At 36.5% G+C, this 23383-nt stretch overlaps 2 protein-coding genes across 3 annotated transcripts in view; both read left to right on the top strand.

The window, feature by feature from the left end:
• tmcc3 (transmembrane and coiled-coil domain family 3) overlaps positions 1 to 23383 on the top strand; it is a 231490-nt gene that overhangs the window by 164414 nt on the left and 43693 nt on the right. The gene's annotated exons all lie outside the window — the stretch shown is intronic.
• Positions 19576 to 20898, top strand: LOC147310117 (uncharacterized). Its single transcript, XM_086269839.1, has one exon. The coding sequence runs from the start codon at positions 19576 to 19578 to the stop codon at positions 20896 to 20898; it is 1323 nt and encodes a 440-aa protein (XP_086125965.1).

Here is a 23383-nt window from a genome sequence, read left to right as displayed (position 1 = left end):
GAAGCACAGAGAGGCACAGGATTATTGCAGCCTATTTCTCATAGTGAGGACTCCCCTCAAACAAATGACCATAATTTCCAAACCGTAGGGGCTAGAGCGGTCATTCTTACACCGTCTAAGTCCTCACAGAGGATTGGCTGCCTGGGGACCTGGCAGAAATATATAGAAATACTATAATTAAGCATAATTACTCCTTTTAGTACAAATACTATGTTTTATCACAAATACTATAAAAAGCAGAAATACTATAATTTAGCAGAAATACTATATTAAGCACAAATCCTATAAAAAGCAGAAATACTATATAATGCAAAAATCCTATAAAAAGCAAAAATAGTATGATTAAGCATAAATACTACATTTAGTAGAAATACTATATTTTAGCACAAACCCTATAAAAAGCAGAAATACTGTACTATGAGTTGGTAGAAAAAACTATAATTAATCAGAAATACTATATTTGGCAGAAATACTGTATTTGGCACAAATCTTATAAAATAGCAGAAATAGTATGATTTAGCACAATAGTAATAACTTAAACAGAAAAATTGGAAAAGCAAAATGGACAGCTGAAAAAATGATGAACATGCTGAAGGTCCCTCAACTATACTTGTTAAATGAAAAAAATCAGCAAAAAAATCTATAACAGCCACACAATCACAAATATGTACACATAAGAAAACACACATGCACAGAGAGACACACACACAAGATCCAATTCAGTCAACCAGTCTAAATATATTGAATTTGAATCTTAGAATGAGATCATCCCATTAAAAGCCTTTCTCTCTCTCTCTCTCTGTCACACACACACACACACACACACACACACACACACACACACACACACACACACACACACACACACACACACTCACATACACACAGGGAGAGAGAAGTGAGTTTCTAGGTCAGCCTGGGAGCTGCTGAATTTGAATCCACCAATCAGAGAGCCTGTGCACTCTTTCCCTCCAAAACATGTGCCTCTTTTTACACACGCAGCACAGAGAGGCACAGGATCATTGCAGTCTATTTCTCATAATGACGACTCCCCTCAAACAAATGACCATAATTTCCTAACCGTAGGAGCTAGAACGGTCATTCTTACACCGTTTTGTTCAGAAGAGATGGGGGAATCTTCAAGTGTTGACAATTTATCATTAAAATATGAATTTTTAGAGATATATGACACGGATGACTTGTTGACTTAGAAGCCACGAATTCCCCAATATGCAAATTTGAATACCTGGAGCCCACATACATGATTGGCTGGCTGGGAAGCTGTGCAGGCCCTGATTTGTGGATTTGAATTCCTCAGCCCTCAGATATGATTGGCTGGCTTAGAAGCCATGAAGGCCCCAATATGCAAATTTGAATGCCTCAGGACACATATATGATTGGCTGGGAAACCGTGCAGGACCTGATTTGAAAATTTGAATGTCTAAGTCCTCACAGAGGATTGGCTGCCTGGGGACTTGGCAGAAATATATAGAAATAGTATGATTAAGCATAAATACCACATTTAGTAGAAATACTATGTTTTAGCACAAATACTATAAAAAGCAGAAATACTATAATTTAGCAGAAATACTATATTAAGCACAAACCCTATAAAAAGCAAAAATAGTATGATTAAGCATAAATACTACATTTAGTAGAAATACTATGTTTTAGCACAAATACTATAAAAAGCAGAAATACTATAATTTAGCAGAAATACTATATTAAGCACAAACCCTATAAAAAGCAAAAATAGTATGATTAAGCATAAATACTACATTTAGTAGAAATACTATGTTTTAGCACAAATCCTATAAAAAGAGGAAAAATGTACTATGATTTAGTAGAAAAACTATAATTAATCAGAAATACTATATTTGGCAGAAATACTATATTTTGCACAAATCTTATGAAATAGCAGAAACAGTATGATTTAGCACAATAGTAATAACTTAAACAGAAAAACTGGAAAAGCAAAATGGACAGCTGAAAAAATGCTGAACATGCTGAGGGTCCCTCAAATATACTTGTTAAATGAAAAAAATTAGCAAAAAAATCTATAACAGCCACACAATCACAAATACGTACACATAAGGAAACACACATGCACAGAGAGACACACTACCAAGATCAAATTCAGTCACCCAGTCTAAATATATTAAATTAGAATCTTAGAATGAGATCATCCCATTAAAAGGCTTTCTCTCTCTCTCTCTCTCTCTCTCTCTCTCTCTCTCTGTCACACACAGACACACACACACACACAGACACACAGGGAGAGAGAAGTAAGTTTCTAGGTCAGCCTGGGAGCTGCTGAATTTGAATCCACCAATCAGAGTGCCTGTTTACGTTTTCCCGCCAAAAGAGGTGCACCTTTTTACACACGCAGGCACAGAGAGGCACAGGATTATTGCAGCCTACTTTTCATAGTGACGACTCCCCTCAAACAAATGACCATAATTTCCTAACCGTAGGGGCTAGAGCGGTCATTCTTACACCGTTTTGTTCAGAAGAGATGGGGGAATCTTCCAGTGTTAACAATTTATCATTAAAATATGAATTATTAAAGATATTTGACTTGTAATGCAGCATAACTGAGTAGAGCGAAGCAAAAACTGCCTTGACTTGCCCTCAAACAACGGTTTGTAACTTGAAATCTGTTTGGAGTATCGATATCATTCTTTCACCGTAAGAGACAGCAGGCTTTGGTGAACAATCATGGAAATTTTCAGGTCGCTGTGGAAATCCAACAAAAAGTTATGACGAGAGAAAAAAGTGGTTCATTTCCAGACTTTGAAATCTGAAGAAATCTGAGCGAAGGACGAATTTCCTACCCTCAAACAAGTCCAACTCATTTCAGAACGGTAATAGGTGAGAAAGAAATTCTTGAATTGTGAGCGTCAGGAGTGTCTGAAGATATACCGGGACAAGCCTCATGTCTTAACTTTGCTTCGTTAAGGAGATATGACGATTCGAATATGCCTCTCATTACAGAAATGCAGCGGTGATTTTGAACAAGCTCTCCATTGACTTTATATGGACAGTTTTCTGACCTTGTGTTAGTCTGAGGAGATTTGCGAAAGTTCTATGAATACCACAACAATGATAGTGACATTTTCTGAAAGCCAGCAAAAATACCTACGTTTTGATGTATAATTTGTGGAAGTTGAGTGAAAATTGAGCAAGTAGCAGGAAGTTGTTCGGACATGAAGAGAAAATTGCAAAACCTTCAGTGGCACACTGGAAGCCAAGAGCATAGCAACCATAACAACGCATGTATTTTGTGAAAAATCACAATTTTGCAACTCAAAACTTTAAGAGGCATAAAAGTAAAACAGTAAAAGATTTGAAAAAGCTGAATCATACCTGAATAGCCCAATAATTTGTGAACATTTTAAAGTTTGAATGGTTGTTCTAGGTGAAAGTATGAGGAAGTAGTTAAGTTTCAAAAACAAGCAAAATTTAGCAGAATTTTGGAAGATTTCCATTCATTTCAATGGGACAAATTAAAGGAAAAAAGTGGAATATTTTAAAAAGTATAATAGTTAAAAATAGCAAAAATCATAGCAGAAATTAGCAAAAATAGTTGAATAGTTTAAAATTTGAACGGTGAAAATCGGCTGAAAATTGTGGAAGTAGTTTAATGGCGAAAAGTGTACGGAAACACCCAGAATAATAATAATAATAATAACTAGAAAAATTTGCATTTCCTGCGAAAATGCAGTGTGGATGCTTAAAGCTGAAGCTGTATGCAAAAAGTAGCTGAAAAAGCTGAAAAGTTGCAGAAATTGTAAAAACTTTGCAGAAGCAAAAGAAGTTTGCTAAAATGGAATAACTTAGCAGAACTGCAATATCTTAGAGGAAACATAATACTTGGCAGAAATACAATAGCATAGCAGAATTTAGCAGAAATATTGTAACTTACCAGAAACATGATAACTTCTCAAAAATACAAGAATTTAGGAGAAATAGTATAAGATAACAGAAAGAATATATTTAGCCAAAAATACTTAAACATTACAGAAACACTATGATTTAGAAAAATAGTACAACAGAGCAGAAATATTGTGATTTACCAGAGACACTGTGATGAACTATGAATATTGTAATTTTAAATTGAGACTATGTTTTAGCACAAATATTATAATTTGGCAGAAATACTATAATTTAGCAGAAATACTATATTAAGCACAAATCCTATAAAAAGCAGAAATGGTATGATTAAGCACAAATACTACATTTAGTAGAAATACTTTGTTTTAGCACAAATCCCATAAAAAGCAGAAATACTGTACTATGATTTAGTAGAAAAACTATAATTAATCAGAAATACTAAATTTAGCAGAAATACTATATTAAGCACAAATACTATGAAAAGCAGAAATAGTATGATTAAGCATAAATACTACATTTAGCAGAAATACTATATTAAGCACAAATCCTATAAAAGCAGAAATAGTATATTAAGCACAAATCTTATAAAATAGCAGAAACAGTATGATTTAGCACAATAGTAATAAGTTAAACAGAAAAATTGGAAAAGCAAAATGGACAGCTGAAAAAATGCTGAACATGCTGAGGGTCCCTCAAATATACTTGTTAAATGACAAAAATCTGCAAAAAAATTTATTACAGCCACACAATCACAAATATGTACACATGAGGAAACACACATGCACAGAGAGACCCACACACAAGATCCAATTCAGTCAACCAGTCTAAATATATTGAATTTAAATCTTAGAATGAGATCATCCCATTAAAAGCCTTTCTCTCTCTCTCTCTCTCTCTCTCTGTCACACACACACACACACACACACACACACACACACACACACACACACACAGACACACACACACACACACACAGGGAGAGAGAAGTAAGTTTCTAGGTCAGCCTGGGAGCTGGTGAATTTGAATCCACCAATCAGAGAGGCTGTGCACTTTTCCCCACCAAAACAGGTGCATCTGTTTACACACGCAGCAGCACAGAGAGACACAGGATTTTTGCAGTCTATTTCTCATAGTGACGACTCCCCTCAAACAAATGACCGTAATTTCCTAACCGTAGGGGCTAGAACGGTCATTCTTACACCGTTTTGTTCAGAAGAGATGGGGGAATCTTCAAGTGTTGACAATTTAATATTAAAATGTGAATTTTTAGAGATATATGACATGGATGACTTGTTGACTTAGAAGCCACGAATTCCCCAATATGCAAATTTGAATGCCTGAGACCACATATGTGATTGGCTGGCTGGGAAGCCGTGCAGGCCCTGATTTGTGGATTTGAATTCCTCAGCCCTCAGATATGATTGGCTGGCTTAGAAGCCATGAAGGCCCCAATATGCAAATTTGAATGCCTCAGGACACTTATTTGATTGGCTGGGAAACTGTGCAGGCCCTGATTTGAAAATTTGAATGTCTCAGTCCTCACAGAGGATTGGCTGCCTGGGGACCTGGCAGAAATATATAGAAATACTATTATTAAGCATAAATACTACATTTAGTAGAAATACTATGTTTTAGCACAAAAATTATAAAAAGAAGAAAAACTATAATTTAGCAGAAATACTATATTAAGCACAAATCCTATAAAAAGCAGAAATACTATAATTTAGAACAAATAGTATAAAAAGCAGAAATACTATAATTTAGCAGAAATACTATGTTAGGCACAAATCCTATAAAAAGCAGAAATACTATAATTTAGCAGAAATACTATGTTAGGCACAAATCCTATAAAAAGCAGAAATACTATAATTTAGCAGAAATACTATATTAGGCATAAATCCTATGAAAAGCAGAAATAGTATGATTTAGCAGAAATACTGTATTTAGCACAAGTACCGAAAAGTACCAGAAATACTATGATTTAGCAGAATGGTAATAACTTATTGAAACACAAATGCACAGAGGGACACACAAACACAGGCTCTAATCCAGTCAACCAGTCTAACTATGTTCAATTTAAATCCTACAATGACATGCTGTCAAATAAGGGCAGGGTCCTCTCTCTCCCACTAAACACACACACACACACACACACACACACACACACACACACACACACACACACAGGGAGAGAGGACTAAGTTTCTAGGTCAGCCTGGGAGCTGCTGAATTTGAATCCACCAATCAGAGAGGCTGTTTACGTTTTCCCGCCAAAACAGGTGCATCTTTTTACACACGCAGCACAGAGACATAGACCTGCTTCTTTCAGTTTATTTCACATAGTGAGGATTCCCCTCAAACAAATGACCATAATTTCCTAACCATAGGGGCTAGAGCGGTCATTCTTACACCGTTTTGTTCAGAAGAGATGGGGGAATCTTCAAGTGTTGACAATTTATCATTAAAATATGAATTTTTAGAGATATATGACATGGATGACTTGTTGACTTAGAAGCCACGAATTCCCCAATATGCAAATTTGAATACCTGGAGCCCACATACATGATTGGCTGGCTGGGAAGCTGTGCAGGCCCTGATTTGTGGATTTGAATTCCTCAGCCCTCAGATATGATTGGCTGGCTTAGAAGCCATGAAGGCCCCAATATGCAAATTTGAATGCCTCAGGACACATATATGATTGGCTGGGAAGCCGTGCAGGCCCTGATTTGAAAATTTGAATTTCTCAGTCCTCACAGAGGATTGGCTGCCTGGGGACCAGGCAGAAATATATAGAAATACTATGATTAAGCATAAATACTACATTTAGTAGAAATACTATGTTTTAGCACAAATACTATAAAAAGCAGAAATACTATAATTTAGCAGAAATACTATATTAAGCACAAATCCTATAAAAAGCAGAAATAGGATGATTAAGCATAAACACTACATTTAGTAGAAATACTATGTTTGAGCAAAAATCCTATAAAAAGCAGAAATACTATATTAGGCACAAATCCCATAAAAAGCAGAAATAGTATGATTAAGCATAAATACTACATTTAGTAGAAATACTATGTTTTAGCACAAATAGTATAAAAAGCAGAAATATTGTAATTTAGCAGAAATACTATATTAGGCACAAATCTTATAAAATAGCAGAAATAGTATTATTTAGCACAATAGTAATAAGTTAAACAGAAAAATTGGAAAAGCAAAATGGACAGCTGAAAAAATGCTGAACATGCTGAGGGTCCCTCAAATATACTTGTTAAATGAAAAAATCAGCAAAAAAATGCACAGGGAGAGAGAAGTAAGTTTCTAGGTCAGCCTGGGAGCTGCTGAATTTGAATCCACCAATCAGAGAGCCTGTGTACTTTTTCCCGCCAAAACATGTGCCTCTTTTTACACACGCAGCACAGAGAGGCACAGGATTATTGCAGCCTATTTCTCATAGTGAGGACTCCCCTCAAACAAATGACCATAATTTCCAAACCGTAGGGGCTAGAGCGGTCATTCTTACACCGTTTTGTTCAGAAGAGATGGGGGAATCTTCCAGTGTTTACAATTTATCATTAAAATATGAATTATTAAAGATATTTGACTTCTAATGCACCATAACTGAGTAGAGCGAAGCAAAAACTGCCTTGACTTGCCCTCAAACAACGCTTTGTGACTTGAAATCTATTTGGAGTATCGATATCATTCTTTCACCGTAAGAGACAGCAGGCTTTGGTGAACAATCATGGAAATTTTCAGGTCTCTGTGGAAATCCAACAAAAAGTTATGACGAGAGAAAAAAGTGGTTCATTTCCACAGTTTGAAATCTGAAGAAATCTGAGCGAAGGACGAATTTCCTACCCTCAAACAAGTCCAACTCATTTCAGAACGGTAATAGGTGAGAAAGAAATTCTTGAATTGTGAGCGTCAGGGGTGTCTGAAGATATTCGGGGACAAGCCTCATGTCTTAACTTTGCTTCGTTAAGGAGATATGACGATTCGAATATGCCTCTCATTACAGAAATCCAGCGGTGATTTTGAACAAGCTCTCCATTCACTTTATATGGAGAGTTTTCTGACCTTGTGTTAGTCTGAGGAGATTTGCAAAAATTCTATAAATCCCACAACAATGATGGTGACATTTTCTGAAAGCCAGCAAAAATACCTACGTTTTGATGTATAATTTGTGGAAGTTGAGTGAAAATTGAGCAAGTAGCAGGAAGTTGTTCGGACATGAAGTGAAAATTGCAAAACCTTCAGTGGCACACTGGAAGCCAAGAGCATAGCAACCATAACAACACATGTATTTTGTGAAAAATCACAATTTTGCAACTCAAAACTTTAAGAGGCATAAAAGTAAAACAGTAAAAGATTTGAAAAAGCTGAATCATACCTGAATAGCCCAATAATTTGTGAACATTTTAAAGTTTGAATGGTTGTTCTAGGTGAAAATATGAGGAAGTAGTTAAGTTTCAAAAACAAGCAAATTTTAGCAGAATTGCTGAAGTTTCCCATTCATTTCAATGGGACAAATTAAAGGAAAAAAGTGGAATATTTTAAAAAGTATAATAGTTAAAAATAGCAAAAATCATAGCAGGAATTAGCAAAAATAGCTGAATAGTTTAAAATTTGAATGGTGAAAATCGGCTGAAAATTGTGGAAGTAGTTTAACGGCGAAAAGTGTACGGAAACACCCGGAATAATAATAAAGAACTAGAAAAAAATGTGCATTTCCTGCGAAAATGCAGTGTGGATGCCTTAACGCTGCAGATGTCTGCTGAAAAAAGCTGAAAAAGTTGAAGAAAAAAAAAAAAAAAAAAAAAAAAAAAGCTGCCCTGAGCAGGATTTGAACCTGGACCTCCTGGTCAAAGGGCAGCTATTTAGCTCACTGAGCCAAACACTTTCTCACAAAGAAGAGGTGGAGAGATTGACAATTGTGCTGAAATGAGCAGAAGCTGCTGAGAATTGTGCTGATAAGAGGTGGAAAGGCTGAAAATTTATCAGAAGAGGTGAATAAGCAGAATTTGGGTAAAAAAAAGAGGTGAAAATTCTGCTGAAAAGAGTTCAATCAGCAGAATTTCTGCTGAAAAGAGGTGAATGAGCAGAATTCTGCTGAAAAGAGGTTTTTGCTGAAAAAGAGCTGAAAAGGTTTGGATTTGTGCTGAAAAGGGGTTAAAAAAACTGAAAATTTTGCTGAAAAGGGGTGAAAAAGATGAAATTTGTGTTGAAAAGAGTTAAAAAATAGTTTAACTGTTAAGTGAAAGAAATGTTGCCATAAGCTGGATTTGAACCCAGGCCTCCCAGTCTGAGAACGGATGCTTATCTCACTGAGCTAAAACACAGCTCAGCCCATCATGCAAAATCAGTGACCACATTGATAATGTGTTCCATTCATTTCAATGGTCAAAAGTCATAACACACATCATCAGAAATAGCAGAATTTTTTAAAGTTTAAACATAGTATTTCTGCTAAAACTTAGTATTTATACTAAATAATATTTTTTTCCTGCCAAATCATAGCATTTGTGCTGGAACACAGAAAGTTCTGCCAAATCATACAATTTGTACTAAAACCTTATTTATGATTTAGCAGAAACACTGGGACTTGGTAGAAATACTATGATTTACATGAAATACTTTGACTTAGCAGAAGTACTACAATCTAGGAAAAAAGTACTACAGCATAGCAGAAATTCTATCATTGAGCAGAATTACTAGGATTTAGAAGAAATACTAAGATTTGGCACAAACACTGATGTGGCTCAAGAACCTTTATTGTGCATTTATACTATGATTTGGAAGAAATACTATACTTTGGCACAAATACTATGATTTGGAAGAAATACTATGTTTTAGCACAAATACTATGACTATCCTCGGTCAGAAGGAGAGGCTGACATCCAGGGATTAGATTACCACAGGTGGAGTTTATTGCAGTCAGATGGATGGTACAGGGAGGTATGGCATACAGTAGGAGGATGTGGAGAGGTGATATGGTGTGGTTTCTATGATTAAGAACAGGGTATGCATTACAACATGCATACAGATTAAAGATTAAGAAAACTGGCAACAAATTCCTCCACTACAAATCAGTCTGATGCCACTTTTTACAGGGTTCCCGTTTACTAAGGCGCTACCCAAAAGGCGCCACAAGAGGGCACTCCAACACAAGAGATGACCTATTTACACTGATGCACTTAGTAAACAGCCCCTACTTAGCCACTACATAATACAGTGATAATACAGTATACAAATTCACACAAATACTATGATTTGGCAGAAATACTATGACTGAGTAGTAATACTATAACATAACAGATTTCCTAAAAAAAACTATGAAATTGCAGTAATTCTATGACTTGGCAGAGATACTACATTTTAGCACAAATACTATAACAACGCAGAAATACTATGACTTAGTAGTAATACTATAACATAACAGTTCAATGTTCTTGCACAAATACCACAATATGGCAGAAATACTTTGTTTTAGCACAGATACTGTGATTTGGTATAAATACTATGATTTGGCACACATACTATATTCCGCAGATACACAATAACATAACAGATATTCTACGACTTAGTAGTAATACTATAACATAACAGAATTATTAATTGGGCACAAATACCACGATTTGGCAAAAATACCATGATTCGGCACAAATACGATGACATGGCAAAAATACTATGATTGGGTACAAATACTATGATTTGGCAATAATACTGCATTTTAACACAACTACTGAGATTTGATTGAAATACTATGATTTAGAAGAAATACTCTGATTTGGCAGAAATACTATCTTTTGGTAGAAATTCCTGCTAAAAGGTAGTATTTCTGCGTTTTAGCAGAAATACTGTAATTTGGCACAAATACTATGATTTGGCAGAAATACTATGACTTAGTAGTAATACTATAACATAACAGATTTCCTAAAAAAAACTATGAAATTGCATTAATTCTATGACTTGGCAGAGATACTACGTTTTAGCACAAATACTATAACAACGCAGAAATACTATGACTTAGTAGTAATACTATAACATAACAGTTCAATGTTCTCCCACAAATACCACAATATGGCAGAAATACTATGTTTTAGCACAGATACTGTGATTTGGTATAAATACTATGATTTGGCACACATACTATATTTCGCAGATACACTATAACATAACAGATATTCTACGACTTAGTAGTAATACTATAACATAACAGAATTATTAATTGGGCACAAATACCACGATTTGGCAAAAATACTATGATTGGGTACAAATACTATGATTTGGCAATAATACTGCATTTTAACACAACTACTGAGATTTGATTGAAATACTATGATTTAGAAGAAATACTATTACTCCATACAAATACGATGCTTTGAGACAAATACTATGTTTTGGTTCCAATACTATGATGTGCAACAAATACTATGAGTTGGCACAAGTACTATGATTCAGTACAAATACTATGATTTGGCAGAAATACTATGCCTTAGTAGTAATACTATAACATAAGAGATATACTATGGTTTTGCAGACATACTATGTTTTTGCACAAATACCATGATTTGGAACAAATGTTATGATTTAGCAGAAATACTATGAATGGGTACAAATACTATGATTTGGCAATAATACTGCGTTTTAACAACAACTACTAAGATTTGATTGAAATACTATGATTTAGAAGAAATACTATGACTCCATACAAATACGATGCTTTGGCACAAATACTATGTTTTGGCAGAAATACTATGACTTAGTAGTAATACTATAACATAACAGATTTCCTAAAAAAAACTATGAAATTGCATTAATTCTATGACTTGGCAGAGATACTACGTTTTAGCACAAATACTATAACAACGCAGAAATACTATGACTTAGTAGTAATACTATAACATAACAGAATTATTAATTGGGCACAAATACCACGATTTGGCAAAAATACCATGATTCGGCACAAATACGATGACATGGCAAAAATACTATGATTGGGTACAAATACTATGATTTGGCAATAATACTGCATTTTAACACAACTACTGAGATTTGATTGTAATACTATGATTTAGAAGAAATACTATTACTCCATACAAATACGATGCTTTGGGACAAATACTATGTTTTGGTTCCAATACTATGATGTGCAACAAATACTATGATTTGGCACAAGTACTATGCCTTAGTAGTAATACTATAACATAAGAGATATACTATGGTTTTTCAGACATACTATGTTTTTGCACAAATACCATGATTTGGCACAAATGCTATGATTTAGCAGAAATACTATGATTGGTTCAAATACTATGATTTGGCAATAATACTTCGTTTTAACAACAACTACTGAGATTTGATTGAAATACTATGATTTAGAAGAAATACTATGACTCCATACAAATACAATGCTTTGGAACAAATACTATGATTTGGCACAAGTACTATCATTCAGTACAAATACTATGATTGGGCAGAAGTACTATGTTTCAGTACAAATACTATGATTTGGCAGGAATACTCTGATTTAGCAGAAATACTATGTTTTAACATAAATACTATCTTTTGGCAGAAATTCCTGCTAAAAAGGACTATTTCTGCTTTTTAGCAGAAATACTGTAATTTGGCATAAATACTATAATTTGGGATAAATACTATGATTTGGCACATATAATATATTCAGCACATATATTATAAAATAACAAATATTATGATTTGGCCTCAAAACCATGATTTTGCACAAATACCATGATTTAGCAAAAATACTATGATTTAGCAAAAATACTATGATTTAGCAGAAGTACTATGATTTAGCAGAAGTACTTTGTTTTAGCAGAAATACTATGATTGAGGAGTAATACTTAAACATAGGAGAAATACTGATACACAGACACACATACACAGACAGTAAAGGGAACAGGAGCTGTGGAGAGTCTGGGCTTGGTATATGTAGGTCAGTTAAATTAGCTGCACCTGCTGTAGTCAGCCCTTACACAGACACAGAGAGAGGTGTGAGTTTTCTTCAGTGTATTTCTGACATTCAGGATTCCACTCGAACAAATGGCCATAATTTCCTAACCGTAGAGGCTAGAACGGTCATTCAGGCATCGTTTTATTCAGAAGAGATGGGGGAATCTTCAGGTCTTCATAATTCAGAGATAAAACATAAATTATTAAAGATATATGACTTGTAATACACTGTAACTGAGTAGAGGCGAAGCAAAAACTGCCTTGACTTGCGCTCAAACAACCTTTGGTAACTCTAAATCTATATGGAGCATCAAAATCATTCTTTCACCGTAAGAAACAGCAGGCTTTGGTGAACAGTCATGGAAATTTTCAGGGCTCTGTGGAAATCCATCAAAAAGATATGACGAGAGAAAAAAGTGGTTCATTTCCAGAGATTGAAATCTGATGAAATCTGAGCGAGGGACAAATTTCCTACCCTCAAACAAGTCCAACTCATTTCAGAACGGTAATAGGTGAGAAAGAAATTCTTGAATTGTGAGCGTCAGGAGTGTCTGAACATATACGGGGACAAGCCTCATGTCTTAACTTCGCTTCGTTAAGGAGATATGACAATTTGAAAATGCCTCTCATTAGAGAAATCCAGCGGTGATTTTGAACAAACTCTCCATTGAGTTTATATGGAGAGTTTTCTGACTTTGTGTTACTCTGAGGAGATTTGCAAAATATCTATGAGTCCCACAACAATGATAGGGACATTTTCTGAAAGCCAGCAAAAATACCTACGTTTCGATGTATAATTTGTGCGGCTTGAGTGGAAATTGAGCGAGTAGCAAGAAGTTGTTTGGACATGAAGAGAAAATTCAAACAGTTTCACTGTCCCCTCTGAGTTAATTGCATAGCAACCATAGCAACGCATGTATTTTCTGAAAAATCACAATTTTGCAACTGAAGACTTAAAGAGAGATAAGATGAAAACGGTAGAAGATCTGAAAAAGCTGAATCACACAGGAATAGCCCAATCATTTGAGAACGTTTTAAAGTTTGAATGGAGTTTCTAGGTGAAAGTATGAGGTAGTAGTTAAGTTTCAAAGACAAGAAAGTTTTAGCAGAATTGTGGAAGTTTCCCATTCATTTCAATGGGACAAATTAAAGGAAAAAAGTGTAATATTTTAAAAAGTATAATAGTAATAAACACCAAAAGTCATAGCCGGCATAAGCAGAAAGAGCAGAACAGTTTAGAGTTTGAACGGTGAAAATAGCACAAAAATTGTGGAAGTAGATCCACGGCGAAAAGTGTACGGAAACACCCGGAATAATAAAGAATAAAGAGAAACAGGAACTCAATAGTGTGGATGCCTATTAAGGCATCCACACAATAAAGAGAAACAGGAACTCAATAGTGTGGATGCTTAAAGCATCCACACAATAATAATAAAGAATAAAGAGAAACAGGAACTCTATAGTGTGGATGCTTAAAGCATCCACACAATAATAATAAAGAATAAAGAGAAACAGGAACTCTATAGTGTGGATGCTTAAAGCATCCACACAATAAAGAGAAACAGGAACTCTATAGTGTGGATGCTTAAAGCATCCACACAATAATAATAATAAAGAATAAAGAGAAACAGGAACTCTATAGTGTGGATGCTTAAAGCATCCACACAATAATAATAAAGAATAAAGAGAAACAGGAACTCAATAGTGTGGATGCTTAAAGCATCCACACAATAATAAAAACATATGATTCCAGGAATAAAATGAAATGATATAATATAAATGAAAAACCAAAGAGATATATGTATGATGTTAACTGATATGCAAATTAGATTAGATTCAATTCATTGTCATCATTACAGTGAAATGCTGAATGGCAGAATGCAAAGTAACAGTATAATATCATATGAGAATGTTATTTTATGATTATCTTTGACCGAATCACAGCAGTGCTCATATTAAAAAACAGCATTCCCTCTCATGTGATATTGCTTAACATTAATGATGTGCACTTTAACAACTAGGCTTAGAACTATAATATATACAGGGGTGGAAAAGTGACTATTACCTGCAGGGTAAACGTTAGCTAACCAGAAGGCAATAACAATGTAAACAAAAAACACCTGCTTAAAAGATGAATACAAATGAGGAATGGTGGGAAAGGTGGGAGTACTGTAATTACCTAACGTTACATTATTATTTTCCATAACAATTTAGCCCCGTCCACAATATTAACTGACGTTAAAACAGTTAACTAGCTATTTATTGATTAGCAATTAGCTAATCATGTAACATTAGCTTAATGCTAAAAATTTAGGTTACTATCACATTCAGACAAATAATTTCATGTAGGCTAACGTTACCTACCTCTGTCTTTTTCTCGTTTCTCCTCCTCTTCTTTTCTCTTTTTTCTTCCCTGGGCACCTGACAGTTTTGGCCGTTTTGACATCTTGTGTTGATTTTTTGATGTGGTGACGTCCAAAAGGAACCATGATACGGGAAGGGAGGGGGCGCACCGTGCTGGGAGGGGGGGGGGGCGTAATGTTGTAACAAATAATATTTCTATTAAATAAGCTTTACTTTGCATTTTAATTAACGTGGGATTATTTTTTGTATTTAGAAATAATAGTAAATAATAAAATGTGCCATTAATAATAGCACCAACTTTTTTTTTTTTTTCAACATTTGTGGCACTGGCGTGGCGCCCCCTGATGGACGGCGCCCTTAGCATTTGCCTATACGGCCTATGCCACGGGCCGGCCCTGATCTGAGGAGTACGAGCTTGTAAATGTATACTACTGTCATATCGAGTGCTGCTTGATAGGCAGACTCAGGGAAATGCTCAGAAATATAGCTTTATTTCTGAAACTCATAAGGTGGTTCTAGGAAGCAGATCTACCAAGAATACTATTACAATTGGAATGCTAGGAAGTCAGAACTTACTACACAAAAGGAAAACGGGGCACAAGGAAGACACACAGCACAAGGATATAGGGACCATGAGGAATAACACAACAAAGGGCAGAAGAAAACTGAGGACCAAAGTTTAGATGTGAGGTAAAGGCAAAGTGGAGACACGTGAGGGAAGACAGCTGAACAGAATCCAACTAATGAGCCGAAGAGAAGCAAAGCGGAACATAACACACACAGAATGAGAGACTATCAGAATACGTCAGGAATGCGGGAACAGAAATGCAGACTCAACACAAAGACAGAAAGGGAAACACGCAGAGACAAGGCTGACCTCATTCAGAGATCAATCCAACACCACACCAGGGCAGACTGGAAACAAAAGGGAACCAACAACAACTAAGGAACTGAGAACTAGAAACTTAGATAACACAACTCAGAAGTGCTGGGAAATAATACTGTAGTCAAAGGATGACACACAATATAGAACTAGAATGTAAATCACCGGGTACGACCCAGGAAACATGACAGGACTTAGAAGAAAATGGTCTGTGCACACAACTGGTCGCATAATAATAAGCTTCTTTTGATCTGCTGCCTCTGTTAAATGTACTGCATTACTGCAATATTCACACAAACTCAACATTTCCTTCATAATTAAAATTAAAGCCTTCATTTCAAAACTTACGTTATTTGAAGAAAAATGGCACAGGAGATTATCCACGGCTTTGATATTCACCCTCTGAAAACTGCTTACTAATTCTCACACACCAGGGAGGAAGTGAGGGAGAGACAGCAAGCATCATACAGGGAAGAACATGGAGAGGGAGAGGACAGCAGCTATGGGGAGAGCACGGAGATGTGGCTGATGAAGATGATCAGACAGACAGATGAAGGAGTGTCACAGTTTTAAACTTGGCACTACAGATCTGCTCTGACCCTGTGCGCCCTGCAGTCCCTGTTCACCAATCTGCAGACGAAGAGACGTAGCCATATACTCCATATGTACGTGAATAGGTCTCATCTGCTGCAGATTAAGCAGCTGTTTGCTAGGAAGTTCACAGTATCAGCGTATTTCTGTTTCCCGCCTCGTGGCCAAAGATTTATTTCAGGTCTAGCCGAGAAGGACTTAGTGACGGATTTATAAAAGAGTCGTGCACCTCGCACTGTTGATTCTACATTTCAGCAGGCTTGGCTTCATGGCTGACCCGCTGCTGGAGTGTTTGATAATACCATGTCAGACTGATTACTTCTGCCTGATGATACATGTAGATGCCCGGACTGATTAGTCACTGTCCCCACTGCCAAGCTTTAGCCGCAGCAGCCTCCGTCCTACTCTGCTTGTATGAAAGTCTAAGGATCCTTACTTAGTCACTGCTGGACCTAATGGGGCTCATCCCTATCAACAGAAAAACATAGAAGAACATCTGCATAGTTGAATCTAGTCTTGTGGACTAAATATAGAGGGATTACACCCAGTTTTAGTTTTCAAGGTTCCTTTGGATTGCAGCAGAACTGCAGGGTTGAAAGGGATTAAACGTGCAGTGCTAAGTTCTGCAAGTACACGAATAAGTGACAGAGAGGAAGATCGTGCAGAAGATAAAAGCCTAGAGGTGACAGACAGGCAGGGAAGTTCTCTTCCAAAGGGGAGAAGCATAAAAATGTTGGAAAATATAATTGTTGGCTCAGATTTGTAATGAAAGTGAGCAGGAGGGTGGCAGCTTTAATGGGAAGAGAGGGTGAATGTGAGGACAGGGAAGCAGAGGGAGATGAAAGGAGGGGTGTTTTTGGCTCGGCGGGGCACAGGCAGGGCTTAAAAGCGAGGAAATTTTCTGTGCCTGAGACATGTTTGAGTGTCAGGAAACGCAACGAAAGGAGAGTGAAAATGAAGGTGATTACGGCTGAAAATGTTTGCTTTACTCCGAGACACTTCATTTCCTGCATCATGGAGGAATATAACGCACAAATTTAGCATGAATTGATGGCAAATATATGTAAAAATAAACACAAAAACAAAAAAAATGTGTGTGTGTTTTAGATTTATAATTTATAAGAACTTTGGACATCTTTAATTATGTTATTTAAACTAAAATACCTAAAAAGAAAATAGTTTACAGACTTGTTCAAACTGGTGGCTCACGGCTTACTTTGATTAAAGTTGTTTGGAGAGGAAACATCAGACCTCCTCCTCCTCCTTCAATTGTTCCCTCTGGCTGTTTCATATCTACCTGACCGCATCCATGTGGCGCCACATGAGAGGAAGGGGTGCTGTGCAGATACTGACTAAAATCACAGCAGTGTGTGTGTGTGTGTGTGTGTGTGTGTGTGTGTGTGTGTGTGTGTGTGTGTGTGTGTGTGTGTGTGTGAGTGAGAGAGAGAGAGAGAATAATGCTGTTTTCCAAGGAAGATTCAGAGATTTTATGAACTCATAAATCATATTTGTGGTGTATTATGTTGGGGGAAAAGACTCATTTGAACAGAATGAGAATCCTCTGCTTCTTTTATGCTTTTATCAGGAGAGACGGATGCATCTGTTCTATATATTCCATGGATATATCCCCTGCATTTCCTTTCTTTAGTGGTATAAAATGCTAAAAACAAAGGCGTGACTTGAAGGCTAATTGTGAAGCATTGTGGGCTGTCCATAAGTCAGGAAACATTTGGTAATTGTACTCAAAGTCTGACTACTACTTCCATGAAGTCATAAAACCTCTGCTGCTGTACACTGCAAAAACTCAAACTCTTATCAAGTATATTTGTCTTGTTTCTAGTCAAAATTTCTCATCACACTTGAAATACAAGAAATCAGCTACAGAGTAACATTTCAGTGAGATATAGGAACTTGTGAAAAAGTCTTGAAAACATATTGTTTTATTTTATTGTTTTATTTTTTGTACCTTTTAACATTTCACAAAGTAAACTTGTTTTGTATTATGAACACATGTTTTTGTTGGCTGGTTAGAGTTGCATGGATCGCAGATTTATCTGTTTTTTGTGAATATAAGCTGCTGACTGGTGAGCAGAATTTTCAGCTTGGTACGTTAGTGTTCATCAGTTAATCATAAAACATATTTAGTGCTTATAACAAATATATTATGCTAAATAAAGACAGATTTTTCCACAATGTATATGATAGTAAGAGTTAGTAAACCTCTATTAAAGTCTCCCTCTGCAGTCTGTTGTTTCTTAGATTCAGCATTGAAACTGAATTTAAAACAAAACATAGATGACATTCTGTCGCCTCATCAACCACCAAGATCTCACTGCCTACAGACATTCAGTAACTCTCATTGGATAATGTTAATAAATATCTTTCACTAAATATGAACGTTTTCTACCTGTCCTTGTTTAAATTATGAAAGAAGTTATTATGCCTGAGAATCTCTAGAATGTCGAATACTTGCCACTAAACAGTTGTCTTCTACTTTGGTTAGTTTTTTTAACAACCATTTAAAAAACATATTTTGCTTTTGTTTTATTTTTTACTGCAATTCCTGTAGAGTAGCTTTTATAGTGTTAATTCAGTATGTGCTACAAAATAAAAGCCTTTCCTTTACATTAGGTTTGTGGGCATTTTATTTTGAATTGTTCCAATCATGGCACTTCAAAGGAACAGCGCATCACAGGAACAGCCTGTGATGTCACAGTGCACATTCTACTGGAAAACCCTATAAATAGGGGAGACGTTCAACCGACTTTAGTGGATCTCAGATGGCAGAAACACAAAGCAACCTGGTTGTTAAAACAAAGACAAGGCGGACGCAGAGAAACGCACACGCACACGCTGACGCATCTACAATGGCAGAAGCAAAAATAGAAATGGTCATCACACCAAAACCTGAGGTTGATAAAGCCGCACAACCAAATACTAAAAAGTCTCCTGTGGCACAACCACCAAAGGAAACGGTTGTGAAACCAAAGAAACAAAAAAAGCAAAAACAGAAAAGAGTGGCTGAAGAACCAAGAAGAGCAATTACTCGGGCATATGCCCGGGCTCTTCTTGAAGCTCAAAACAGCACGGCTAACCCTGTGCCTAATGGAGGGACTTGGGAATATCAACCCATTCCCACATTTAGACCCCCGTTTAATCCCTGGCACGAGATTGCTGCTCTCAGACACCAACTGGAAGCCTCCCAACACCATCAGAACGACCTTTACGGTAAAATGGTAGGTGCAAACAAGAGGGCCTCTTATCACCAGCTTCAGGTGAACAAACTTCGTGAAGAAATTCACGAGAACGAGCAAAATCACGAGGAAACGATCAAAGGCCTCATAGAGCAGCTGGAAGAGGCTTCTAGTAATAAGACCTATGACATCAGTGAGACAGACACTCTCGTGAGTGACAATGAAGCTATGGTCATATTGGATGAGGTGATTGCTACCCTGCAGGACCAAATCAGCCACCCTACCACAGAGCAGTGTGTGGAGTCTGCCACTCCAACCACAGAGGCTTCACACACTGACTCTGTAGGACTGAAGTCCTCTAAGGAGGCTGAATTTGAGCTCAAATGTAGGATTCAGCAAGAGCAGATTGAGATGCTCCAGAAACAGCTCCTAGCAGCTCAAAATCAGCTTGAAGAGCAGGCCGTTAAACATAGGCAGGAGCAGGAGACACTCAACCTGGAAATCAGTGACCTGAAATCCCAGCTCTGCCCCAACAAGGCCCTTCATGATTTGAAGCTAGAGTCTCTGGAGCGAGAGCTGAAAGGGGCCAAAGCTTCCTCACTTAAAATCCCACAGCAGCACAAAGAACAAAATTCCACTGCTGCAAATGAAATGCACAAATTTGAGCTTCCGAAAGAAAACGAGACTGGAGAACAGGACAAGATGGAAAAAGAGGACTCACTGCCATCCACTGCAAGGTCTCTGCAGGAGCCTCAGAAAGAAAAAGACACCACAGAACAACAGAAGATAGAAAAAGAAGAGTCAGCTGCATTTTCTGTACAGGAATCTTTGCAAAGTGTACAAGACAAACAGAAAATGCTCAATGTCAAGGTGGCTGAACTCAAGACTGAAGTCAAGAGCCTGCCAGAGATTCCGCCAAGGAAGAAGAAGAACAAGAAGAAGCGGAACTGTGCGCGTCCCCAATTTCACATAATTGGTGTCAACATCAAGTCCTAAAAATCATATTTATATACAACTAAATTGTCAGTGAACATTTGAAGCCCTCTCGGTCAAGACAGAAGGCCACCCCTTCCTGAGCCCGGTTCTGTCAGAGGTTTCTCCCTATTAAGAGGGAGTTTTTCCTCTCCACTGTCGCCAAGTGCTTGCTCATAGGGGATTTGGGGGCTTTTTTTTAACACCAACCACTGAAAAGTTCACTGACATCAAATTTAAGACTCAGCAAATATGGAAATGGATCATTCGTCATCAAGTGAGGAATCATCCATTTAAAACATGTTTGCTGAGTCATATTTAGTTGTATATAAATATGATTTCTGTCACACTAAGGCCAATCACAGACTAATTTGGACAATTGGTAAAAAATAAATAAATTGAAAAAATTGAAAAAAAGTAGTTGTGTCATTGTTTCGTGTAGATTTCAAATAACATGCCATTTTATGTCAACATATTTCTGTTACATTTGTAGTGCTCGTGGTTTTATATTCTTATGATCCTGTTTGTTTGATGAGTATATCCTTCTGCCTTACTTCACATATTTACTGCTGCTTGGCTAGCTTTAGTCATGCTAGCATCAGCACGGGTAGAAACAGATACACATCAGAGACATCACATGTAGCTTGTGTTTATGTTCAGAGTGACACCTGATTTAAAAGCAGGCAGCAAAGCACTGAGCAGCATATCAGTCAGCACAGAAAACAAATGCCATAAATGTCATCAATTAGGCTGGAATAATTTGTTTCTGGTGGCTTCTATTGTAAGTGCTTTACATTTCAGCATGGCATCCTGTATGTGTCCTACACTGAGGACACTTGAAACTGGTCATTTTCTTAGAATGGAGCTAAAGATAAAAACAAAACAAAACCAAACTTTCATAAGAAATCTTTATTCTGCAGTAAGGGACATTAAAAACCTAATAATGTTATCATTAAAAATATTAAAATGTGAAGTAAGAGCAAAATGTATGTTTGATACATTTAGTCATGAGTATTTTACACTGTTATTATTCCTGTTAAGAGTATCTGGAATATGCACTCCTTACAGTGGCCATGTTACACCCTGCTCAAATGTAGGTAATGTTAGACATGAGTCTCCTGGAATTAGACCTCAGTACTGTTAAAGTTGAGTTACTGACCTTTTGCTGTGTCAATAAAAGTTCAAAAAATAAGAGTGCTTCTGATGTTTTGCTTTAAGATAAAGTCCCATATTTTTTTGTAGCTTTTTGAACAGATGGTGTCTTATTCTCAGCACTTTTTTCTAATTATTGTTCTCAGAGTTGAGATTTAATTCTTATATTTAACTCAATCGAGAAAGAAACAATTCAGTCTCTTTCCTTGTAATAAGTCAAATTTTCTTCATTTAAGCATAACATTTAGATACTTTTGTCTAGTTAAAAGGCATAGATTCATTTGCTAGTTTTAACAATTCTAGTCAAGCAACTTTTGCTCACCCCACTGGCAGATTTTTTTCTTCTTCTCAAAACAAGAAACTTTTGTCAGATTTAAGAATATTTGTCTTGTTTCTAGTCAAAATATCTCATCACACTTAAAATACGAGAAGTCAGCTACAGAGAATGTTTGTGTGTTTTCCTCTTCTGCCTTGGTATACTTGGAGAATTACTTTCTGTAATTGACAGTTCTGCACTTTCTAATCTACATCCTGCTCCGATTTGTAATCCACAATGAAACGGTGCTCTTAAGTAAGATCTGAAGACTTTGTGCCAATTAAAGACTCACAACAAATGTTCTCACTTTGCTAAATGCATAAAAGCTTGAAAAATGCTGTTTTGCGTTGTTGAACAACCTGTACTTGTGGCAGCTACTGCTTTACTGGACAGTGCAAATCTCTGGTAACAGTGAGTCACCAGTGCAGTTTGTGCTGCATAATAGACCTGTTGTAAAGATTCATTTTCAAATAAATCAAAAAAGGTTTCAGTGCCAGTGCAAAAACAAACACTGCTGTGGGAAATAACACCAGTCGATCAAAAGTTAGTCCCTAACTGTGTGTTTCTCATGATCAGTGGGGTCCAACTTTCATGGTCCTGGTTTCTTTTAATCTTTTTATATTTTGATTTCGCTTCATAGATCTTCATTCTTGTGTCCATATTTTCCCAGTGTCTTTTTCTTTGTCTCCTCTCTGATAGCTCCTTTGTCTACCTTATTTCTACTTCTCGTTTTATTTTGATAAAATGCTTTTTTCTTGTATGTCGTTTTGTACCCTGCCCTGATTGGTTTGACCCGTGTCTAAACAGCCTGACGTATATACAGTCCCATCTTTCCCCCTGTGAGATTGTTTTAAGCTTATTTCCCACACCTTATGCAAGCTTGTTGCCACCACATGGGGAAAAAAGCATTTCTGCCAGCCACAAGTCTTTTTGGTTTGGTGTGTTATTTCGTGATTCTGTTATTTACTCAGAAGGTTGAGTTTGGAAATGCTTCTGAGGCACAGAAAAAGAAAGTTGCTGGGAATTGCATTGCCAAGGCAA

This window comes from Aulonocara sp. 'chitande type north' Nkhata Bay, linkage group LG17 (assembly GCF_057382095.1).
Source record: "Aulonocara sp. 'chitande type north' Nkhata Bay isolate Kocher_YH1m ecotype deep benthic linkage group LG17, A_spYH_male_GT1.1, whole genome shotgun sequence".
Taxonomy (NCBI): domain Eukaryota; kingdom Metazoa; phylum Chordata; class Actinopteri; order Cichliformes; family Cichlidae; genus Aulonocara; species Aulonocara sp. 'chitande type north' Nkhata Bay.
Note: the sequence above shows the minus strand (reverse complement) of the source record. Positions and strands in the feature narration are given on the sequence as shown.